The sequence below is a fragment of the Rana temporaria genome, chromosome 12 (genome assembly GCF_905171775.1).
Source record: "Rana temporaria chromosome 12, aRanTem1.1, whole genome shotgun sequence".
Taxonomy (NCBI): Eukaryota; Metazoa; Chordata; class Amphibia; order Anura; family Ranidae; genus Rana; species Rana temporaria.
The window spans coordinates 38,642,528-38,661,506 of NC_053500.1; the positions used below are offsets into that span (position 1 = coordinate 38,642,528).

Consider the following 18,979-nt stretch of genomic DNA (forward strand, 5'->3'; position numbering starts at 1 on the left):
GGTAGTGTTGGACGGTGGCGAAGAGACCTAGAGACACGTAGTGATGAGGAATGGGGGCAAGCCTTGAGAAATGTATTTAAGGTATGCTTATCCTCCGCACAGTGTTTGACTCAATTATTTATTATCCATAGAGCTCACTATACTCCTTTAAAACTGTATTCCTGGGGTAAAAGCAACTACATCTAACTAACTGCCCAAGATGCATAAAAGGCACAGGTACACCTATACATATGTTGTGGCAATGCCCCAAAATTGCACGGCTACTGCTACTGCAAATCCATATTTGATACTTTGAACTCCTTGTGCTCCACACAAGTACGGCCTGACCCAAAAATAGCATTGTTAGGAGTCATGTTAGATACGTTCCCAGTTGAAGTGCAAGTGATGTGGCTGAGAACTATGTACATGGCACGTAAACTTGTTTTGCAAAAATGGATATCAAACTCTCCACCAATGGAGTTACGCAGAAAAATTAAGGGTAGATACTTAAAAGATATACTAGAAGAAAATGAGAGAATTAGAGATATAAGAGATTGTTTAAGGTGAGATGGGGGGGAAGGATAAGAGGGGGATAAATGTAATTGTAATTTTTTTTGTGCCTCTTAAGTAAGAGGAGCGATATTTAACAAATATCTATAATATATATTTAAAAAAAAAAAATAATAAAAAAAAAAAAATTCACACAAGAAGAAGCGACACTAATGATGCAAAACCAATATAGAGATGCAATGGGCTGGTTCGCAGAACATGAGCATATAACGCACACACTATGAGGTTGAGTCTGAAGTAAAAAAAAAAACTCTCCACCAATGACAAATCAATGGATTAAAGCAATTACTGGTAATCTTAATTTAGGACGAGATGAACTGACCTATAAACATAGGAGATGTCCTAAGAAATTTGAAAAGATCTGGTATTGGTGGTTAGTGTCTGGTTGAGCAATCAGATGAGTATATTAATGATATGGGATATTAGGTAATAAATATAATACTGGAGTGAAATGGATATATATATAAAATAGGTACCATCTTCGAATAATGCAAAGGAGGGAATTGAAATAGGGTGTGAAGAACACATATAGAGAGGGGAATTTTTTTTTTTTGCACAGATATTGGGTGGGGTAATGTGATGGTAATGTTTTAAGTGTCTATCTTTCATTGTAAAATGAGAAAAAATCCAATAAAAACTAGCCCGGCAGAAGGGGAGAGAGGAGGAAGGAGGAAGGGGGCCAAGCTCCTGATGTAATTTGATATGACCCAGTCTCCCAAAAGTGCAGACAGGTACCCGCTCCCCACCGAAAGGTGCCAAATGAGGCACCGGAGGGGAGTAAAAAGATAAGCGGAAGTTCCTCTTTAGGGTGGAACTTGGCTTTAAGTCACATGTTCCCTAGGGTTATGCTTTCAAATTCCAAAACCCAATGTGAATACTTACCCTTTAGGATATTTGGGAAGAATTCTATCCATTGGCGGAGTGTTGAATCGCCCATCAAATATATCATTTTTCCAGCCAAACATTTAGTTACGTTTAACAAGGGCTCATAGGAAGAAAGATTGCAATGCGAGGGGAACCATTGGTTCTTCATAAAATAACCACTGGGGAAGGGAAGAGATGTCCCAATTTGGCATTTTGAAGTCGCAGTCACAGGAGTTTCTGAAAAAGAATTGCATTAAAGAATTGCATTAACAATTAAGTTCAAAAGGTTTTTTCGTCTTTTTTATATTATACGTAAGCATGATTATGAATTCTAATTGGAATCTATGATTAAATATGAAAGTAGAACTGCAGCCTTTTTGTAGTTTTTGATAGAGTAGGCGTCGCCAAATGTTCCCAGGCCGATTAAATAAAGGAGCACCTTTACATTAGCTCCCCCCTTTACATCAGTGAACACACGCTGACTATATTTACTAGACATGTGCAGAACAAAAAAAAATGTTTTGTTTTGGATGGATATGTAAAGTTAAAAATGTCCTTTAGTTACATTCGTTATGTTAGAATGATTTGTTTTCGTAATTTTCTTGGTTTAATTTTTTCATTTTCAATTCGATTTGACTTTTTCAGCCGTATTCTAATTAGATTCTAATTGATATCAATTTGATTTGAATATCTGAAAATAAGCTAGGTACTTGTTCATAAACTGAGATTTTATCAGATAAAAATACATTTTCACAACATAAAAGCCTCCATTATGGGCCCAACTTTATATGTGACATGAAATCATAGGAAAGTTATCATGATTATGCTATATTAAAATATTTAAACTACAAGACTATCAACATTTGTTGGACCCCAAACACCTTGAGCTATTCATGAAATACCACTAAATTCTTATTCTGGAAATTATGATTGCAACTTTATGTTTCAATCGTTTTTATTAAAGTTTTACAAAACAAGGTAGAAAGTTCTCTGCTTTACATTGCGTAGTATACAACACGGTAAGGGAGTTAAACATTATACATCTTATAGGGCTCAAGGAATCCTCCTCATATAGCATTCATGGATCAATCACAATTCCTAACAAGAGTTGTGAACATCGGACCCGTAAACCGAACCGCTATGCCCACAACCCGAGGTCTCCCCTTAAGCTAAAATCTTAATGCACATGCTTCCCACTTGGGCGAACCAGCTCCCCATCAAACTCCCCGGGGGAGTCAGGCTCCTCTCACAGCGTGGAAAAGACTCCCACATTTTCCCAAATCGGCAATGATTCACAAGGATAAATGGAAAAAAGAAAAAGGACATCAAAACCCTGCAATGCCAGGGTTGAAACCTGGTAGATAAATAAATAAAAAAAGGGGTAAAAATAAAAAAGATTCGAGGGGGGTGGAACAGTAAATGGAAAAAGTAAAGAAGAAAGGACAGGTAAGACGAGAAGGGATATAAGAGGGAGGGAGCTACGGCACCGTGACCAAAGGGTTTGTTACCTGGGTGTATAGTTAACCACTTACCGCCCGCCTTATGCAAAAAGACGTCGGCAAAGTGGTTTCAATATCCTGAGCCGGGGGCGCGCATTGCTGCGATCGTTGTTGCAGGGTGTTAGTCTGACACCCCGCAACACCGATCTAGGTAAAGAGTCTCTGACGGAGACTCTTTACCATGTAATCAGCCATGTCCAATCATGGCTGATCACGATGTAAACAGGAAAAGCCGGTAATCGGCTTTTCCTCACTCGCGTCTGTCAGACGCGAGTAGAGGAGAGCCGATCGGCTGCTCCTCTGACAGGGGGGGGTTTGTGCTGAACAATTATCAGCACAGCCCCCCCAAAGATGCCCACACTGGACCACCAGGGATGCCACTAGACCACCAGGGATGCCCACCACAGGTATACCACCCTAGACCACCAGGGATGAAAATTTACAAATAATGGATGCCAATCAGTGCCCACAATGGATGCCAATCAGTGCCCACAATGGGCATCACTGATTGGCAGGCATTGTTTGGCACTGATTGGCATCCAATAGTACAACACATACATTAGTGCCACCTATCAGTGCCCATCTATGCCCATCCGTACTGCCTATCAGTGCCCATTCATGCCTCCTATCCGTGCCCATCCATGCCGCCTATCCGTGCCCATCCATGCCGCCTATCCATGCCCATCCGTGTCGCCTATCCGTGCCCATCCATGTCCCCTATCCGTGCCCATCCGTGCCGCCTATCTGTGCCCATTCGTGCCGCCTATCAGTGCCGCATATTAGTGCCCATCAATGCCACCACATCAGTGCCACCTCATCGGTGCCCATCAGTGCCGCCTTATCAGTGCCCGTCAGTGCAGTACCATCAGTGCCCATCCATGAAGGAGAAAACGTACTTATTTACAATGTTTTATAACCGAAACAAAAAAAAACTTATTTTCTTCTAAATTTTTAGTAATTTTTTTTAGCAGAAAAAAAAAAACCCAGAGGTGATCAAATACCCCCAAAAGAAAGCTCTATTTGTGGGAACAAAATTATATAAATCTAGTTTGGGTACAGCGTTGTATGACCGCACAATTGTCATTCAAAGTGCAACAGCGCTGAAAGCTAAAAATTGGTCTGGGCGGGAAGGTGTATAAGTGCCCTGTATGAAAGTGGTTAATATGCAAATGATTGCAACTTTAAAATGTAATTACTATTACTAATATGAAACTCACATGAGTATTGTCAATACAAGCATTTTATGCCCTCACTTGTGTACACCATCCACTGCTGCCAGAAAAAGGTTGGGGAAAACAAGGAGCATTAAAATTTGTATTTTATACATATACAGTACATCTGATAAGTATTCACAGCACTTCACTTTTTCCACATTTTGTTATGTTACAGCCTTATTCCAAAATGGATGAAATTAATTATTTTCCTTTAAATTCTACAAACAATACCCCATAATGGCATCATGAAAGAAGTTTGTTTGAATTTTTTTTGCAAATTTATAAAAGAAAAAAAAAAAAAACACATGTACATATGTATTCACAGCCATTGCCATGACACTCAAAATTGAGCTCAGGTGCATCCTGTTTCCACTGATCATCCTTGAGATGTTTCTACAATTTGATTGGAGTCCACCTGTGCTAAATTCAGTTGATTGGACATGATTTGAAAAGGAACACACCTGTCTATATAAGGTCCCACAGTTAACAGTGCATGTCAGAGCACAAACCAAGCCATGAAGTCCAAGGAATTGTCTGTATACCTCTGAGACAAGATTTTATCGAGACACAGAAGGGTACAGAAAAGTTACAGCAGCACTGAAGGTTCCAATGAGCACAGTGGCCTCCATCATCCGTAAATGGAAGAAGTTTGGAACCACCAGGACTCTTCCTAGAGCGGGCCACCCGGCCAAACTGAGCTATCGGGGAGAAGTCACTCTGAGAGAGCTCCAGCATTTTCCCATGGAGAGAGGAGAATCTTCCAGAAGAAAAACCATCTCTGCTGTACTCCACTAATCTGGCCTGTATGGTAGAGTGGCCAGACAGAAGCCACTCCTCAGTAAAAGGCACATGACAGCCCGCCTGAAGTTTGCCAAAAGATATCTGAAGTATTCCTAAACCATGAGTAACAAAATGCTCTGGTCTAAGGAAACAAAGATTGAACTCTTTGGTCTGAATGGCAAGCCTCATGTCTGGAGGAAACCAGGCACCGCTCATCACCTGGCCAATATCATCCCTACAGTTAAGCATCGTGCTGTAAAGATTTTTTTTTAGCGGCAAGAACTGGTAGGCTTCTCAGGATCGAGAGAAAGATGAATGCAGCAATGTACAGAGACATCCTTGATGAAAACCTTCCCCCAGAGCGCTCTGGACCTCAGACTGGGGCAAAGGTTCATTGCCCAACAGGACAACGACCCTAAGCACATAGCCAAGATAAAAAACGAGTGACTCGAGGATAACTCTGTGAAAGTGGCCCAGCCAGATCCAAAACTTGAACCCGGATCTCTGGAGAGATCTGAAAATAGCTGTGCACTGATGTTCACCATCCAACCTGATAGAGCTTAAGAGGTCCTGCAAATAAGAATGGGAGAAACTGACAAAAATAGGTGTGCCAAGCTTGTAGCATCATACTGAAAAAGACTTGAGGCTGTAATTTGTGCCAAAGGTGCTTAACCACTTCCTTACTGAGCACCTAAACCCTCTACTTGCCTGGTATGCGCGGTCATACAACACTGTACCCAAATTATATTTTTATCATTTTTTTCCCACAAATAGAGCTTTCTTTTGGTGGTATTTGATCACCTCTGCGGTTTTTATTTTTTGCGCTATAAACAAAAAAAAAAAAGACAGAACATTTTGAAAAAAAAAAACACAATCTTTTTTTACTTTTTGTTATAATAATATCCCATTTTTTTTAAAAAACATTTTTTTTATCAGTTTAGGTCGATACGTATTCTTCTACATATATAGCTAGATTCAATAAGAGTTAACTAACTCGGAATCTGTGCCGACTTAAGTTTAAGTGTATTCTCAAACTGAGATACACTTAAACCTATCTAAGATACGACGGCTTGCGCCGTCCTATCTTAGGGTGCAATATTTAGGCTGGCCGCTAGGTGGCGCTTCCATTGCGTTTGGCGTAGAATATGTAAATCACTAGACACGCCGATTCACGAACGTACGTCCGCCCGTCGCAGTAAAGATACGCCGTTTACGTAAGGCATTTTCAGGCGTAAAGTTATTCTATCAAATAGCTGGACTAGTAATGTTAAGTATGGCCGTCGTTCCCGCGCCAAAATTTTAAAATTTTACGTTGTTTGCGTAAGTCGTCCGTGAATAGGGTTGGACGTAATTTACGTCCACGTCAAAACCAATACGTCCTTGCGGCGTACATTGCCGCAATGCACACTGGGATATGTACACGGACGGCGCATGCACCGTTCGTAAAAAAAAACGCCAATAACGTCAGGTCACCCCCCATTAACATAAAACACGCCCCTCAGCCTAATTTGAATTAGGCGTGCTTACGCCCGCCGCATTTACGCTACGCCGTCGTAACTTAGCAGGCAAGTACTTTGTGAATACAGTACTTGCCTAGCTAACTTACGGCAGCGTAGTTTAAATACGATACGCTAAGCCGCCGCAAAGATGCGGCGGGCTACTTGAATCCACCTAATTATTGGTAAAAAAAAAACGCAATAAGCGTATATTGATTGATTTGTGCAAAAGTTATAGCGCCTAAAAAATAGGGGAGAGATTTAGGGACACAGCATTGGTCTCCTCTCTCCCTGACAGGACGTGGAGCTCTGTGTTTACACACAGAGCTCCACGTCCTTGCTCTGTCACTGCCGATCGCAGGTACCTGGCGGACATCGCGGCCGCCAGGCACGCGCATCTGCATCACGTGACACGCCGGGCACAGTTTTTCCCTGCTGCGCGCCTTCGGCGACGCGCGCGGGGGCTGTAAATGGCGGGACGTCCACCCGGCAGTTGAAAGCTGCGCTGTGGACGTCTTTCATCTATAGCGCGGCTCTCAAGTGGTTAAACAACGTATTGAGCAAAGGCTGTGAATACCTATGTAAAAAAATGTTTTAAATAAATTTGCAAAGATTTCAAACAAATGTCTTTCACATTGTCGTTATAGGGTATTGTTTGTAGAATTTTGAGGCAAATAATGAATTTAATCCATTTTGGAATAAGGCTGTAACTTACTTTCCGAATGCACTGTACAATGCCATTTAAGAAGATCCAATGAGTTAAATACTAGTAATGGTAATGGATTGGATATGTACTGTACAATAGATTCCAGAAAATAGGTTCTACCCTATTGGATTGGTACTCTTAAAATTACCCTGGTTGGGTTTGATGGTCTAGTCTGATCTATTTGCTGTACTTACTATGTAAGTATGCCACAGTTGTTTTTTTATACTCAAACTCTGTATGCTTGCAAGTTCTACCTACATTTACTATAAAAGTTCTATGGCTGTACTGTTCTTTATTTGTACTTACAGTAAAATTCCAACAAAATAAATTAAAGGGTCCTAGGTTATGTAGGGTATGTTGATCTGGACACAAATGATGCTAAAATTATTAATTTACCAGAAATATTGATAGTTTGATTTTTGACATGTTAATTTCTTTGTATTATTAAGGTTTATTCAGAAGTTGTGAAGTGTTCCAAGTTATAAAAAAAATATCTGACTTTAACAATTTTGCTGTCTCTAGTAAAGTACTGTGCACAAGTTTTAAATAAGTTTAAAGAAAAATTGTAAAATAAAAATGCTTTCAAAAATACATATTTTACTTGTTTATTTTTATTAATTTTAAAAAAGTGAGTGAGCAAACAGAAAAAAATCCAAATGAAATCAATATTTAAAAATCCATTGGCTTAAAAACAGCATCAAATATTTTAAGTGCACTTGCACACAATTTAAGGAAATCAACAATATCTGTAGTTAGCAATATGTTCGATTTAGAATTTGTTTCGATTTCAAAATCTATTTGATGATGAAAAAAAATATTTTCGTTATAACCTATTTGAGATTTGTTTAAATTTGTTCCCAACACTGAATTTCAAATCGGAACGAAACGCAAATGTCTAACATTTACTAACATAGGCCCAGATTCACAAAGGAGATACGACGGAATATCTCAGATACTCCGTCGTATCTCTCAGAGTATCTATGCGACTGATTCATAGAACCAGTTACGCATAGATAGCCCTAAGATCCGACAGGTGTAATTGTTTTATACTGTCGGATCTTAGGATGCAGTACCGCGGCCGCCGCTGGGGGGAGTTTGCGTCGTAAACCAGCATCGGGTATGCAAATTAGGAGTTACGGCGATCCACAACGGATTTTCGCGTTCGCTACGTCGCCGCTAGTCTAGTATCCCGTCGCAAAGTTAGTCGTCGTTTTGGGTGCTTTAACTTTACACAGCACACGTATGTGCTGTATAAAGTATGGCCGTCGTTCCTGCGTCGAAATTTAAAAATTAACGTTGTTTGCGTAAGCCAAACCCGGGAATACGGAATTATGCTACGCGCGTCGGCATTCGAAAAAATTACGTCACTACGCGCAAAGCACAGCGGGTAATTCAAAAGGGAGCATGCGCAGTAGGTCCGGCGCGGGAACGCGCCTAATTTAAATGGCACACGCCCCTTTGAATTACGCAGGCTTAGTTTTCATCGCAAGTGCTTTGTGAATCAGGCACTTGCGATGAAAAATTGCGGCGGTGTAACGTATCTACGATACGTTACGCCGCCGCACTTCTACCTGAATCTGGCCCATACACTTTACCCCCAAATGTCTGCTTGCTTAAGTGTAAAGCTGGCTGTGGACCCCACATGCATGATCTTCTATGGAATTGATAAGATTAAGGGACATTGGAGAGGGGAAAATAAAAATAATAAAGTATCTCAGAATGAGACCCGATGGATTTTTCAGCTAGACACTCTCCAGCCCTCAGGCTGGGTTCACACTATACTATACGACTTTCATCCTACTTTGCGCTGCTACATCGGTCCTACATCAGTCCTACATTGGTCCTACCTCCATCCTACTTTCATGAACAGGATACTACTTTGATCCGACTTTGTGATAGTCTGACTTGTTCTTTGACCAATCAAAACAATCCCAGAGTGAGATAAATTATTTTTACTGCTGCTGTAATCACATGTCAGATGTCAAAAGTCGGATGGTTAGGACAAGGCTCCTACTTTGGTCCAACTTCAATGATATTTAATGGGCGGAAGTAGGATCAATGTAGGACCAAAGTAGTACAGGGAGCATTTTCAAAGTCGGACCGACTTTGGGCCAGATCCACAGCCAGCCGCCGTAACTTAAATATTCCCATTTAAGTTACACTGCCGGAAAATTTCTACCTAAGTGCCCGATCCACAAAGCACTTACCTAGAAATTTTCGGCTGTGTAACTTAAATCCGGCCGGCGCAAGGCGTTCCTATTCAAATGGGGCGAGTCCCATTTAAATTAGGCGCGCTCCCGCGCCAGCCATACTGCGCATGCTCGCGACGTCATTTTCCCGACGTGCTTTGCGCGGTTTTACGTTGCGCCGGGTTTTGAGAATCGCGACGGGCTTAAAAAAAAAATACGAGTTGCGGCGGGAAAAAAAAAAATTTGAAAAAAAAAAAGACGGCGACGCGGGATAGAAGGGTCTACTTTTACAAGGCCTAAACAGTTTAGGCCTTGTAAAAGCAGCCCTAATTTTACGATTGCAAACTAATACTTACGGAGAAAAAGCTGAAAAGCTTTGTGGATCTCCGTAAGTGCTAATTTGCATACCGGAAGCGGCATTTCGACTCGAAATGCCCCCAGCGGCGGATGCGGTACTGCATCCTAAGATCCGACAGTGTAAGTCCCTTACACATGTCGGATCTTCTGCCTATCTATTGGAAACTGATTCTGTGGATCAGTTCCAAAGATAGAAACAGGGATACGATGGCGTATCAGTAGATACGCCGTATTATCCCTTTTGTGGATCTGGCTCTTTGTGTCAGACCAGTTAGGACAGCTCTCATAGGGAAACATTGATTTTCACACGTCATGCTACATGAGCTCCCAATGTAGGAGCGTTTGTGGGACATGTGTGAACCCAGCCTGAGGCATGAACATAGATCTAGATATTAACTGTTTCCTAACCAATTTTTAAAGTTTTAACACTTTATTCTATATTTTACCTAATTCCCATTTAATTAGGTTTTTATAATTATCTTCCACCTAAGACACTTCCAATTTTATCACACACGGTAGGGGGTATTTGGATAGTAGTAATATTCCTTGTTTATATTTATTTTATATTTTATATGTTTTTAAATATATCACCACATTTCATTTTATTGATTCATGTATATTCTTATTGAATATACATGAATATGAAAGTGACGCTCAGCGTGTTCCAGATGAAGTTACACAACGAAACCGGTAGAACACGCTACGAACGTCATATCGTATCCAGGCAGCAGACTTTTGTCAACATTATATGCCATACTGTTTTTGTCTACATGCGAGTACCCATTTTTCGTTTATTTAAATAAAGTATAAAACAATACTACACTATCTGGGGCTCCTTTCTCTCCTATGTATGGGCTACTACTGGACTAACATCATCAGGGCAGGGGGATGAGTAACGGCCAGAGGGCTACACAGTGGCCTATACTGTGAAGGCACCAGACCCTAAGAAGGGGTGAAAAAGTTGGTGAGTGCGGGGTGTACAAGAGCACGGATTGCAGTGATCACGGCATACAACAAGAGCACAAAGCACTTTTAGAATCACTCAGCACTTGGCAATTGGATTTGTTTACTTCCAATAAGGACATTATATTGCACTGAAAAAACAACATTTTTTTTTTCAGCACATCTCTTAAAGGGTTAACATAGGTACCCCAATGGTACAGGAATTTCACGTTTTGCACATTTTCTTTACCTAGCAGTGTTTACATAGGCACTTTAATTTGCACAGCACTGTGATATATATTTTATGTAATTGTTTTATTTATTTTCATAGCTGCATTTATGATATACACTCTGGAATCATTCTAGTAGTTTACATAGGCACTTGGCACTTTGGATCGTTTAGCACTTTGTGTACATTTTGCACACTGCACCTTACACTAGGAGCCTCTTTTATGGAGCATTTGTCTCCGTAGGACCAGCGCCAACTTTCTTTATCTTCTCAATTACATCTAACTGTACAATCTCCTTTTAATTGTCCAGCAATAAAAATAATGTAAAAATGTAAACTTACTTGGGCACTTTAAAACATCAATTCTTTCAGCTTGTTTGGGAATTTCTACGCCATGGATCCTTTAATTATGAATAATGATAAAAGAAGAAATACATTAACTATTTCAGTGGTGCTAATATCCTTTTATTGTATGTACTGTATATACAATACAATCCCGCCCAATTTCCCCCGATTTTTTTTATCTAAACCCAAAAATGAAAATGTATTATATTGCAGCTTACCAGTCCTTAAAGGTGGTGGCTGCATTCATTTTCTTTTTCAGCCTGTGCTAGTGGCACAGTCTGCCAGGCTTGGCAAAATTGATGGAACAGAATTTAAAATACGTGAAATAAAGTCCAAAGAATTGTGTGACAAACAGATTCCAAACTCCACATAAGATTCACCGGTGACGTGAGCTCAAGCAATAAGTGATCCCTCCACCACTACAGGATTGGCCACTCTCACCTCAAAGGGGTTGTAAAGGAAAAAAATGTTTTCCCTAAATAGCTTCCTTTACCTTAGTGCAGTCCTCCTTCACTTACCTCATCCTTTCATTTTGCTTTCAAATGTCCTTATTTCTTCTTAAAAATCCTCACTTCCTGTTCTTCTGTCTGTAACTACACACCGTAATGCGAGGCTTTCTCCCTGGTGTGGAGAAAGCCTCTTGAGGGGGCGAGCAGGAGTGTCAGGACGCCCACTAAGGCCTCTTACACATGAGCAGACATTTCCGATGAAAACGGTCCGTGGACCGTTTTCATCGGACATGTCTGCTGGGAGCTTTTGGTCTGATGTGTGTACACACCATCAGATCAAAATCCCCGTGGACAGAGAACGCGGTGACGTAGAAGACACCGACGTTCTCTGACACGGAAGTTCAATGCTTCCACGCATGCGTCAAATCAATTCGACGCATGCACGGGATTTCGGGCCGCTGGTTATACGTCATAACCAGCGGACATGTCCGACGGACATGGTTCCAGCGGACAAGTTTCTTAGCATGCTAAGAAACTTTTGTCCGCTGGAAACCTAGGCCGTACACACGGTCGGACATGTCCGCGGAAACTGATCCGCGGACCAGTTTCAGCAGACATGTTCGGTCGTGTGTACGAGGCCTAACACACAGCTCCTTTCTCTATCTGCAAAGTAGAGAGCGTCCTGACACTCCTGCTCGCCCCCTCAAGAGGCTTTCTCCACACACCAGGGAGAAAGCCTCGCATTACGGTGTGGAGTTACAGACAGAAGAACAGGAAGTGAGGATTTCTCAGAAGAAAAAAAGGACATTTAAAAGCAAAATGGAAAGGATGAGGTAAGTGAAGGAGGACTAGACTAAGGTAAAGGAAGCTATTTAGGGGAAAAACAATTCCTTTACAACCCCTTTAAGGCATGGACTCCTGTGTTACCAGGTAGTCATGCAAGCAAATATCATAAATACAGATGGCCTGGCGGTTTCCCCGGCGGTCGTTTCGCAGCAAACTTTGCTCGTTCGCGGTCTGCCGAACATCTGGCGATATTCGCGACGGTCGGCCATTTTACATTGAGAATAACTTTGATCCATGACACATCCATCAGGTGGTACAGGACAGCCAAATGAGACATTTCAGCACATGGACATACCCAATACCTTATAAATAGACCTGATCTGGTGGCCATTTTACATTCTGCTGTTTGTCAGTGTAGGGAGAGGTTGCTGTGCTGTGTGGAGCAGGAACAGGCTGTAGTACTAGTCACACAAATCATTAGCGAACAGGTCCACGAAAGTCCTTTCAGGGACTTGTATAGGTGTACTATTTGGTGTGCAGTATATAGGGGTGTAATACACTTATATACTTTTTGTCAGTGTAGGGACAGGTTGCTGTGTGCGGAGCAGGGACTGACTGTAAGGACACAAATCATTACCTAACAGGTACACAAAAGTCCTTTCAAGGACTGGTATAGGTGTACTATTTGACTAGAGGAAGAGAGAGATCCATTTTCCTGCTTAGCAGAAATACAAGATCTTCCTCTTCCCCAATGACAGAACGGTGATCTGCCTAGTTTACATAGGCAGACTGTTGTTCTGCCTCTCTACAAACAATCGCCGGGTTCCCGCTGATTGGCTCCCGCTGTGTCCAATCAGAGCGGTAGCAGGTCGCCGGCGGTGCAGTCACATCCCAGACTAGGAAGAAGCGAACAACGTAGAAATACCTTGTTTCGCACAGCCAGCCTGCCCTGCCGCAATATGTGTGCGATGGACGGTCCAAAAGCAGTTAATATAAGTTTCAGCATTTATTTGCCAAGCCTTGATAAAAATGCAACATTTGAACCTCAAGAACATGTTGGCTTTGACTAAATATCACTTTTAAAAAGCAGCTTTTGTATTTTTTTTTAAATAATGTGTTTAGCACTCCTCTCCATGCAAACTATTTACTAAACCCACAACAGTACAGTCAGTCTGTATATGCAGTAAAGCATGCTTGTTATACTCACTATGGAACCTAAGGGGTTAATCCTTTGCATTGTGTAAAAAGGTTGTTTGATCCTGTCTGCTCCGGTCCTCCCCTTCTTCCACAGTCCCCAAACCATCTCCTAATAGAACAGAGTCTAGGAGACAAGCTGCTCATGCTCAGTTTGGTGTGTTTTGCTAGAGAGCTTTTTTTTTTCTTGGGAGGTTTGCATGTGATCAGCACAGGGCCAATCAGCACTGTCCAGACAGAGGGTTAGGGGTCCTACAGCCTCATAGGACAATCAGGGGAGAATGAAAACTCCTCCTACAAGCTTTAACTAGACACTGATAGAAGTCACAAGACTGCTATATACTGCTGATAAGAATAGGTATTTAGCAGTTTATATTTACTTAAAGTGGAGTTCCACCCATTTTTTTATGTTTGTCTATGCTGCATGCCCTAATTTCATAGTGTTCAGAATGGACAATTTTTATTTATTTTGTTGCTTTTAAATACCTTTATTTTGCAGTCCTTCATTACTTCCTCCTCCTTATTAGCCTAGGCTATTAAGTCACAAGGCTATTCGCAAGGGTTTCTGGGATAGGCATCATGTAACCCAGTAGTCCTTGCAAATAGCCTATTTGCATAGAGAAGGGGCGGCAACTTCCTCTGACACTCCCGTTGCTATGTAAACCTGACTGAAACCTATTACATCGCTTGTGCAGCACTGAGCATGTGCGAGATCTGCAAGGCTGAAATCCAGGAAGTCATACAGTCTGGCTTCATGATGCCCACACTTAAGATGGCCACGGTGTATTTCTAGATTATAAACTAACTAAATGCTCTAACAACAAACTGGACCTTAGTTTACAGACTAACTTTACTAGACTACATTAAGCTTGTGTATTACAGGGAAATGTATATTTAAAAAGTGAAATTGGGGGTGGAACTCCCCTTTAATTGCATTTCCATGTGTACCGTTGGCAGACCAGATATACTGAATGCAGGGTCCTGGGTTTAGTAAAACTTTAAAGGGGTGGTTCCCCCTAAAAAAAAATTCTAACAATACATTGAGAAGACTGATTACACTGCGGGTATGCTGTTTTTTTTCGTACATACCTCGTTATCACCGTTTCATCCCTCGGCTTCCGGGTATGATTCTTGCTGGACCTAGTCGATTGACGTTCCTCCGACCGGCGCATACTGCGCGTCACGACTTTTTGACAGAAGCCGAACGTCATTGCGCAGGCGCCGTATAGAGTCGGCTCTATACGGCGCCTGCGCAGCGACGTTCAGCTTCTTTCGGAAAGTCGTGACGTCAAGTATGCGTCGTCGGAGGAACGTCAATCAACTAGGAACGCCCACCGCCACAAGACTCATACCCGGAAGCCGAGGGATGAAACGGCGATATCAAGGTATGTACGAAAAGAAAAGAAAAAAACAGCATACCCGCAGTGTAATCAGTCTTCTCAATGTATTGTTAGAATTTTTTTTTAGGGGGAACCTCCACTTTAAGATACGTGCCACCTATGCCTTAATTACTGAACAACAGCTTAAAAACAAATATTTTTCTATTCAAGTCTTGAGAACGAATAGTACACACTGATCTGTCTCTAATGCAAGAATTTAAAGGAAATCTATCTGAAAGTGCATATACTGTACTTAAAGTGGTTGTAAACACCCCCCTCCCCCTTTCACCTTGCACCTACAGGTAAGCCTAGATTAAGGCTTACCTGTAGGTGCAAGAAATATCTCCTTAACCTACACGTTTAAGGAGATATTTGCAATAAGGAATGCACTGATGTCTACGGCGCGCCGTAGACAACGGCGCAGGTGCACTGAGCGTGCCGTTTTTTGTGAATGGCATTACAGTGTTAATGGCGTATTCCCGCGCATGTGCGGGGATCTGCCGGTCCCGCGTGCATGCGCGGGAGTGACATCATCGCCACTCCCGGCCAATCACAGCGCCGGATCGGCGATAATAGGAAGAAGCTCCAAGGGGACATGGCGGCGGCAGTGGACGGGACCGAGGAGGACTTCAATCTCAGGTAAGTGCCACATAATGAGCTAGTATGCTGTGCATACTAGCTCATTATGCCTTTCTCTTTAGAGGGTTTTCTTCCTCTTTAAAGTAGTTCTAAAGTGTCCAAGTTGTTTTATCCTAAAGCATATTTTGCGGTAAGATAAAAAAAAAACTTTTCAGTGGTTATTTGCTCCCCTCACCTCCCTAAACACGCTATATTACCAAAAGTATTGGGACACCTGCCTTTACACACACATGAACTTTAATGGCATCCCAGTCTTACTCTGTAGGGTTCCATATTGAGTTGGCCCATCCTTTGCAGCTATAACAGCTTCAACTCTTCTGGGAAGGCTGTCCACAAGGTTTAGGAGTGTGTCTAAAGGGAATGTTTGACCATTCTTCCAGAAGCCCATTTTTGAGGTCAAGCACTGATGTTGGACGAGAAGGCCTGGCTCGTAGTCTCCGCTCTTATTCATCCCAAAGGTGTTTTATCAGGTTGAGGTCAGACCAGTCAAGTTCCACCAGCCAAAACTCACTCATTCATGACTTTATGGACATTGGCATACCTGTACGTCCCTGCCTTCTAGCCGGTGGGGGGTCCGATCGGGACCCCCCCACTACATGCGGCGGTCGGATTCCCTCGGGGTGCGATCCGGGACGACGGCGCGGCTATTCGTTTATAGCCGCTCCGTCGCGATCGCTCCCCGGAGCTGAAGAACGGGGAGAGCCGTATGTAAACACGGCTTCCCCGTGCTTCACAATGGCGCTGCATCGATCGAGTGATCCCTTATATAGGGAGACTCGATCGATGACATCATTCCTACAGCCACCCCCCCCTACATTTGTAAACACACACTAGGTGAACACTAAATCCTACAGCGCCCCCTGTGGTTAACTCCCAAACTGCAACTGTCATTTTCACAATAAACAATGCAATTTAAATGCATTTTTTGCTGTGAAAATGACAATGGTCCCAAAAATGTGTCAAAATTGTCCGAAGTGTCCGCCATAATGTCGCAGTCACGAAAAAAATCGCTGATCGCCGCCATTAGTAGTAAAAAAAATGTTTTTTAATAAAAATGCAATAAAACTATCCCCTATTTTGTAAACGCTATAAATTTGGCGCAAACCAATCGATAAACGCTTATTGCAATTTTGTTTACCAAAAATAGGTAGAAGAATACGTATCGGCCTAAACTGAGGAGAACATTTTTTTTTATATATGTTTTTGGGGGATATTTATTATAGCAAAAAGTAAAAAATATTGCATTTTTTTCAAAATTGTTGCTCTATTTTTGTTTATAGCGCAAAAAATAAAAACCGCAGAGGTGATCAAATACCACCATTAGAAAGCTCTATTTGTGGGGAAAAAAGGACGCCAATTTTGTTTGGGAGCCACGTCGCACGACCGCGCAATTGTCTGTTAAATCGACGCAGTGCCGAATTGTAAAAACCCCTTGGGTCATGTAGCAGCATATTGGTCCGGTCCTTAAGTGGTTAAAGTACACCCTTATGAATATTTTCATAAGGGTGTACATGAGCTTTAAAAAAGCTCTTACTGACCTTTGTAGCTGCAGTCCTTGTGAAGCAATTCATCCTTAAAGCGGTATTAAACCCAAAATCAAATATTTATTATACTGCAGCTTAAAGGGGTTGTAAAGGTTTTTTTTTTATTTTCTAAATAAGTTCCTTTAAGCTAGTGCATTGTTGGTTCACTTACGTTTTCCTTCGATTTCTCTTCTAAATGATTTCTTTTGGCCGAATTCCTTACTTCCTGTTTCTCCTCAGTAAGCTTGCCCCCATCATCCGAGCCGTTCTGGCTGGGGGTTAGCCAGCCAGAACAGCTTACTGAGGAGGAACAGGAAGTAAAGCCTCGTAGACATGGGCCAGAATCTCGTCAGGAACAAACGTTGTTTTTCCTGACGAGATTCTTGGCAAGAATCTTCTTGCCGCCCGAGTTTACAGACTCTCCTTTCAAAAGAACCGCGGTTCTCTTGAAAGGCAAGAACGCGGTGACGTCATCGCGTATGACGACCATGCGCTCGTCACATTTCAGGCCGTCGCCGCCATCTTGCTGCACCCTACCTATGCCTAGGAAGCTACCGCGCATGCGTCAAAGTCATTTCAAGCATGCGCGGGTTTCCACGGCAACAGGTAAGTATACAGACACTCGGCTTTCTCGTCGGGAAACAGGCCAACAAGAATCTCGACGAGAAAATAGAGAGCAGGATCTCTATTTTTCTCGTCGAGATTCTGGGTAGATTTCCAGATGAGAAACCTCAAAGCCTCGTACACACGCTCGGTTTACTCGGCAAGAAAGCTTTTCCAGCAGTTTTAGGCTTCAGAAATTCAGACAAAGAAAACAAAGAAAAAAAAACATTTAAAAGGGAAAGCAAAGGAAAAGGTAAGTGAACCAACAATGCACTAGCTTAAAGGAACGTATTTAGAAAATAAAAAACAAACCTTTAAAACCCCCCTTTAAGTGGCTGCATTAATTTTTCTTTTTTTTAGACTCTTTCCTTTATTTTCACCTGGTGGTTTGGCCAGTAAGTCTATTGTTTTTTCAACAGAACAGCAAGTTTGGAACCTCATATACTATAATACAAACTATGCTAGTAATAAAAAGTAAACTTAGGAAGTACTTACTGGGTAAACAGAGTCTTGTTCTCGTTGCTGAAGTACGTAAATTGTGTGTACTCATTACTTAATGCTATGAAAGCCTCACAAGGTACTGCTGGTAACTTGATACAGTAGAAAACTTCTTTATATTTCTTATCCAAATATGTACATTTTTCTTCTTGGGAATCCAAGTGCATGCCACATTTCGTATATACCTCCTGGGTTTTATTAAGGAATTTTCCTGTGTAGGCCATATAATTGTATCCCATGTTCCTTGTTTTCCACAATAGAGATACCCCTTCACTACAATGCAATAGACGAATGGATATTTGTACTTGTCCTTCCCAAAATAACGTAAAATAAATATTGTAAGTTCCATTATTGAAGTCCTCGATTCTTCCACAAGCCGCAGCTCCAGGATTTGGTGAAATCATCCGGGCTCGTAAGAAGTCTCCTCCATAAGTCTTCCTTTTCCCCAAATAATTGAACACGTCAACCTGGAAAATCAAGGTGTCTCCAACACAATAATTAGGTTTATAGTTCAATATTTTTGCTGTGCTCTTCAACGCGCTGGTGGTTTCATTAAAATACATGTTATCCTTTTGGGGGATTGTAGCGTTTATCCTGGTCATTATGTCAGTTATTTGTTGGTCGAAGGTTTCGCTTTCCGTTGTTGTGGCAATGTGCCCAATTTTTCCATAGGCAGGTGCCAGATCATTTATTACATTGAAAAAGTGAAAGCTGGGAAGCTGATGAGAAATGGTCAAC

At 41.8% G+C, this 18,979-nt stretch overlaps 2 protein-coding genes across 7 annotated transcripts in view; both read right to left on the bottom strand.

Annotated features, from left to right (window-relative positions):
* The window catches only part of LOC120918895 (NXPE family member 4-like), a 114,535-nt gene that overhangs the window by 45,273 nt on the left and 50,283 nt on the right, over positions 1-18,979 (bottom strand). The window lies entirely within an intron of this gene.
* The window catches only part of LOC120918894 (NXPE family member 1-like), a 35,849-nt gene that overhangs the window by 3,661 nt on the left and 13,209 nt on the right, over positions 1-18,979 (bottom strand). For all 3 annotated transcript variants that reach the window (XM_040330755.1, XM_040330754.1, XM_040330753.1), the window contains 3 exons: positions 18,239-18,960; positions 11,168-11,226; positions 1,432-1,650 (listed from right to left, as the gene is read on the bottom strand). In XM_040330755.1, coding sequence (XP_040186689.1) covers positions 1,432-1,650; positions 11,168-11,226; positions 18,239-18,960 — 1,000 coding nt within the window. The remainder of the gene's footprint in view (positions 1-1,431; positions 1,651-11,167; positions 11,227-18,238; positions 18,961-18,979) is intronic.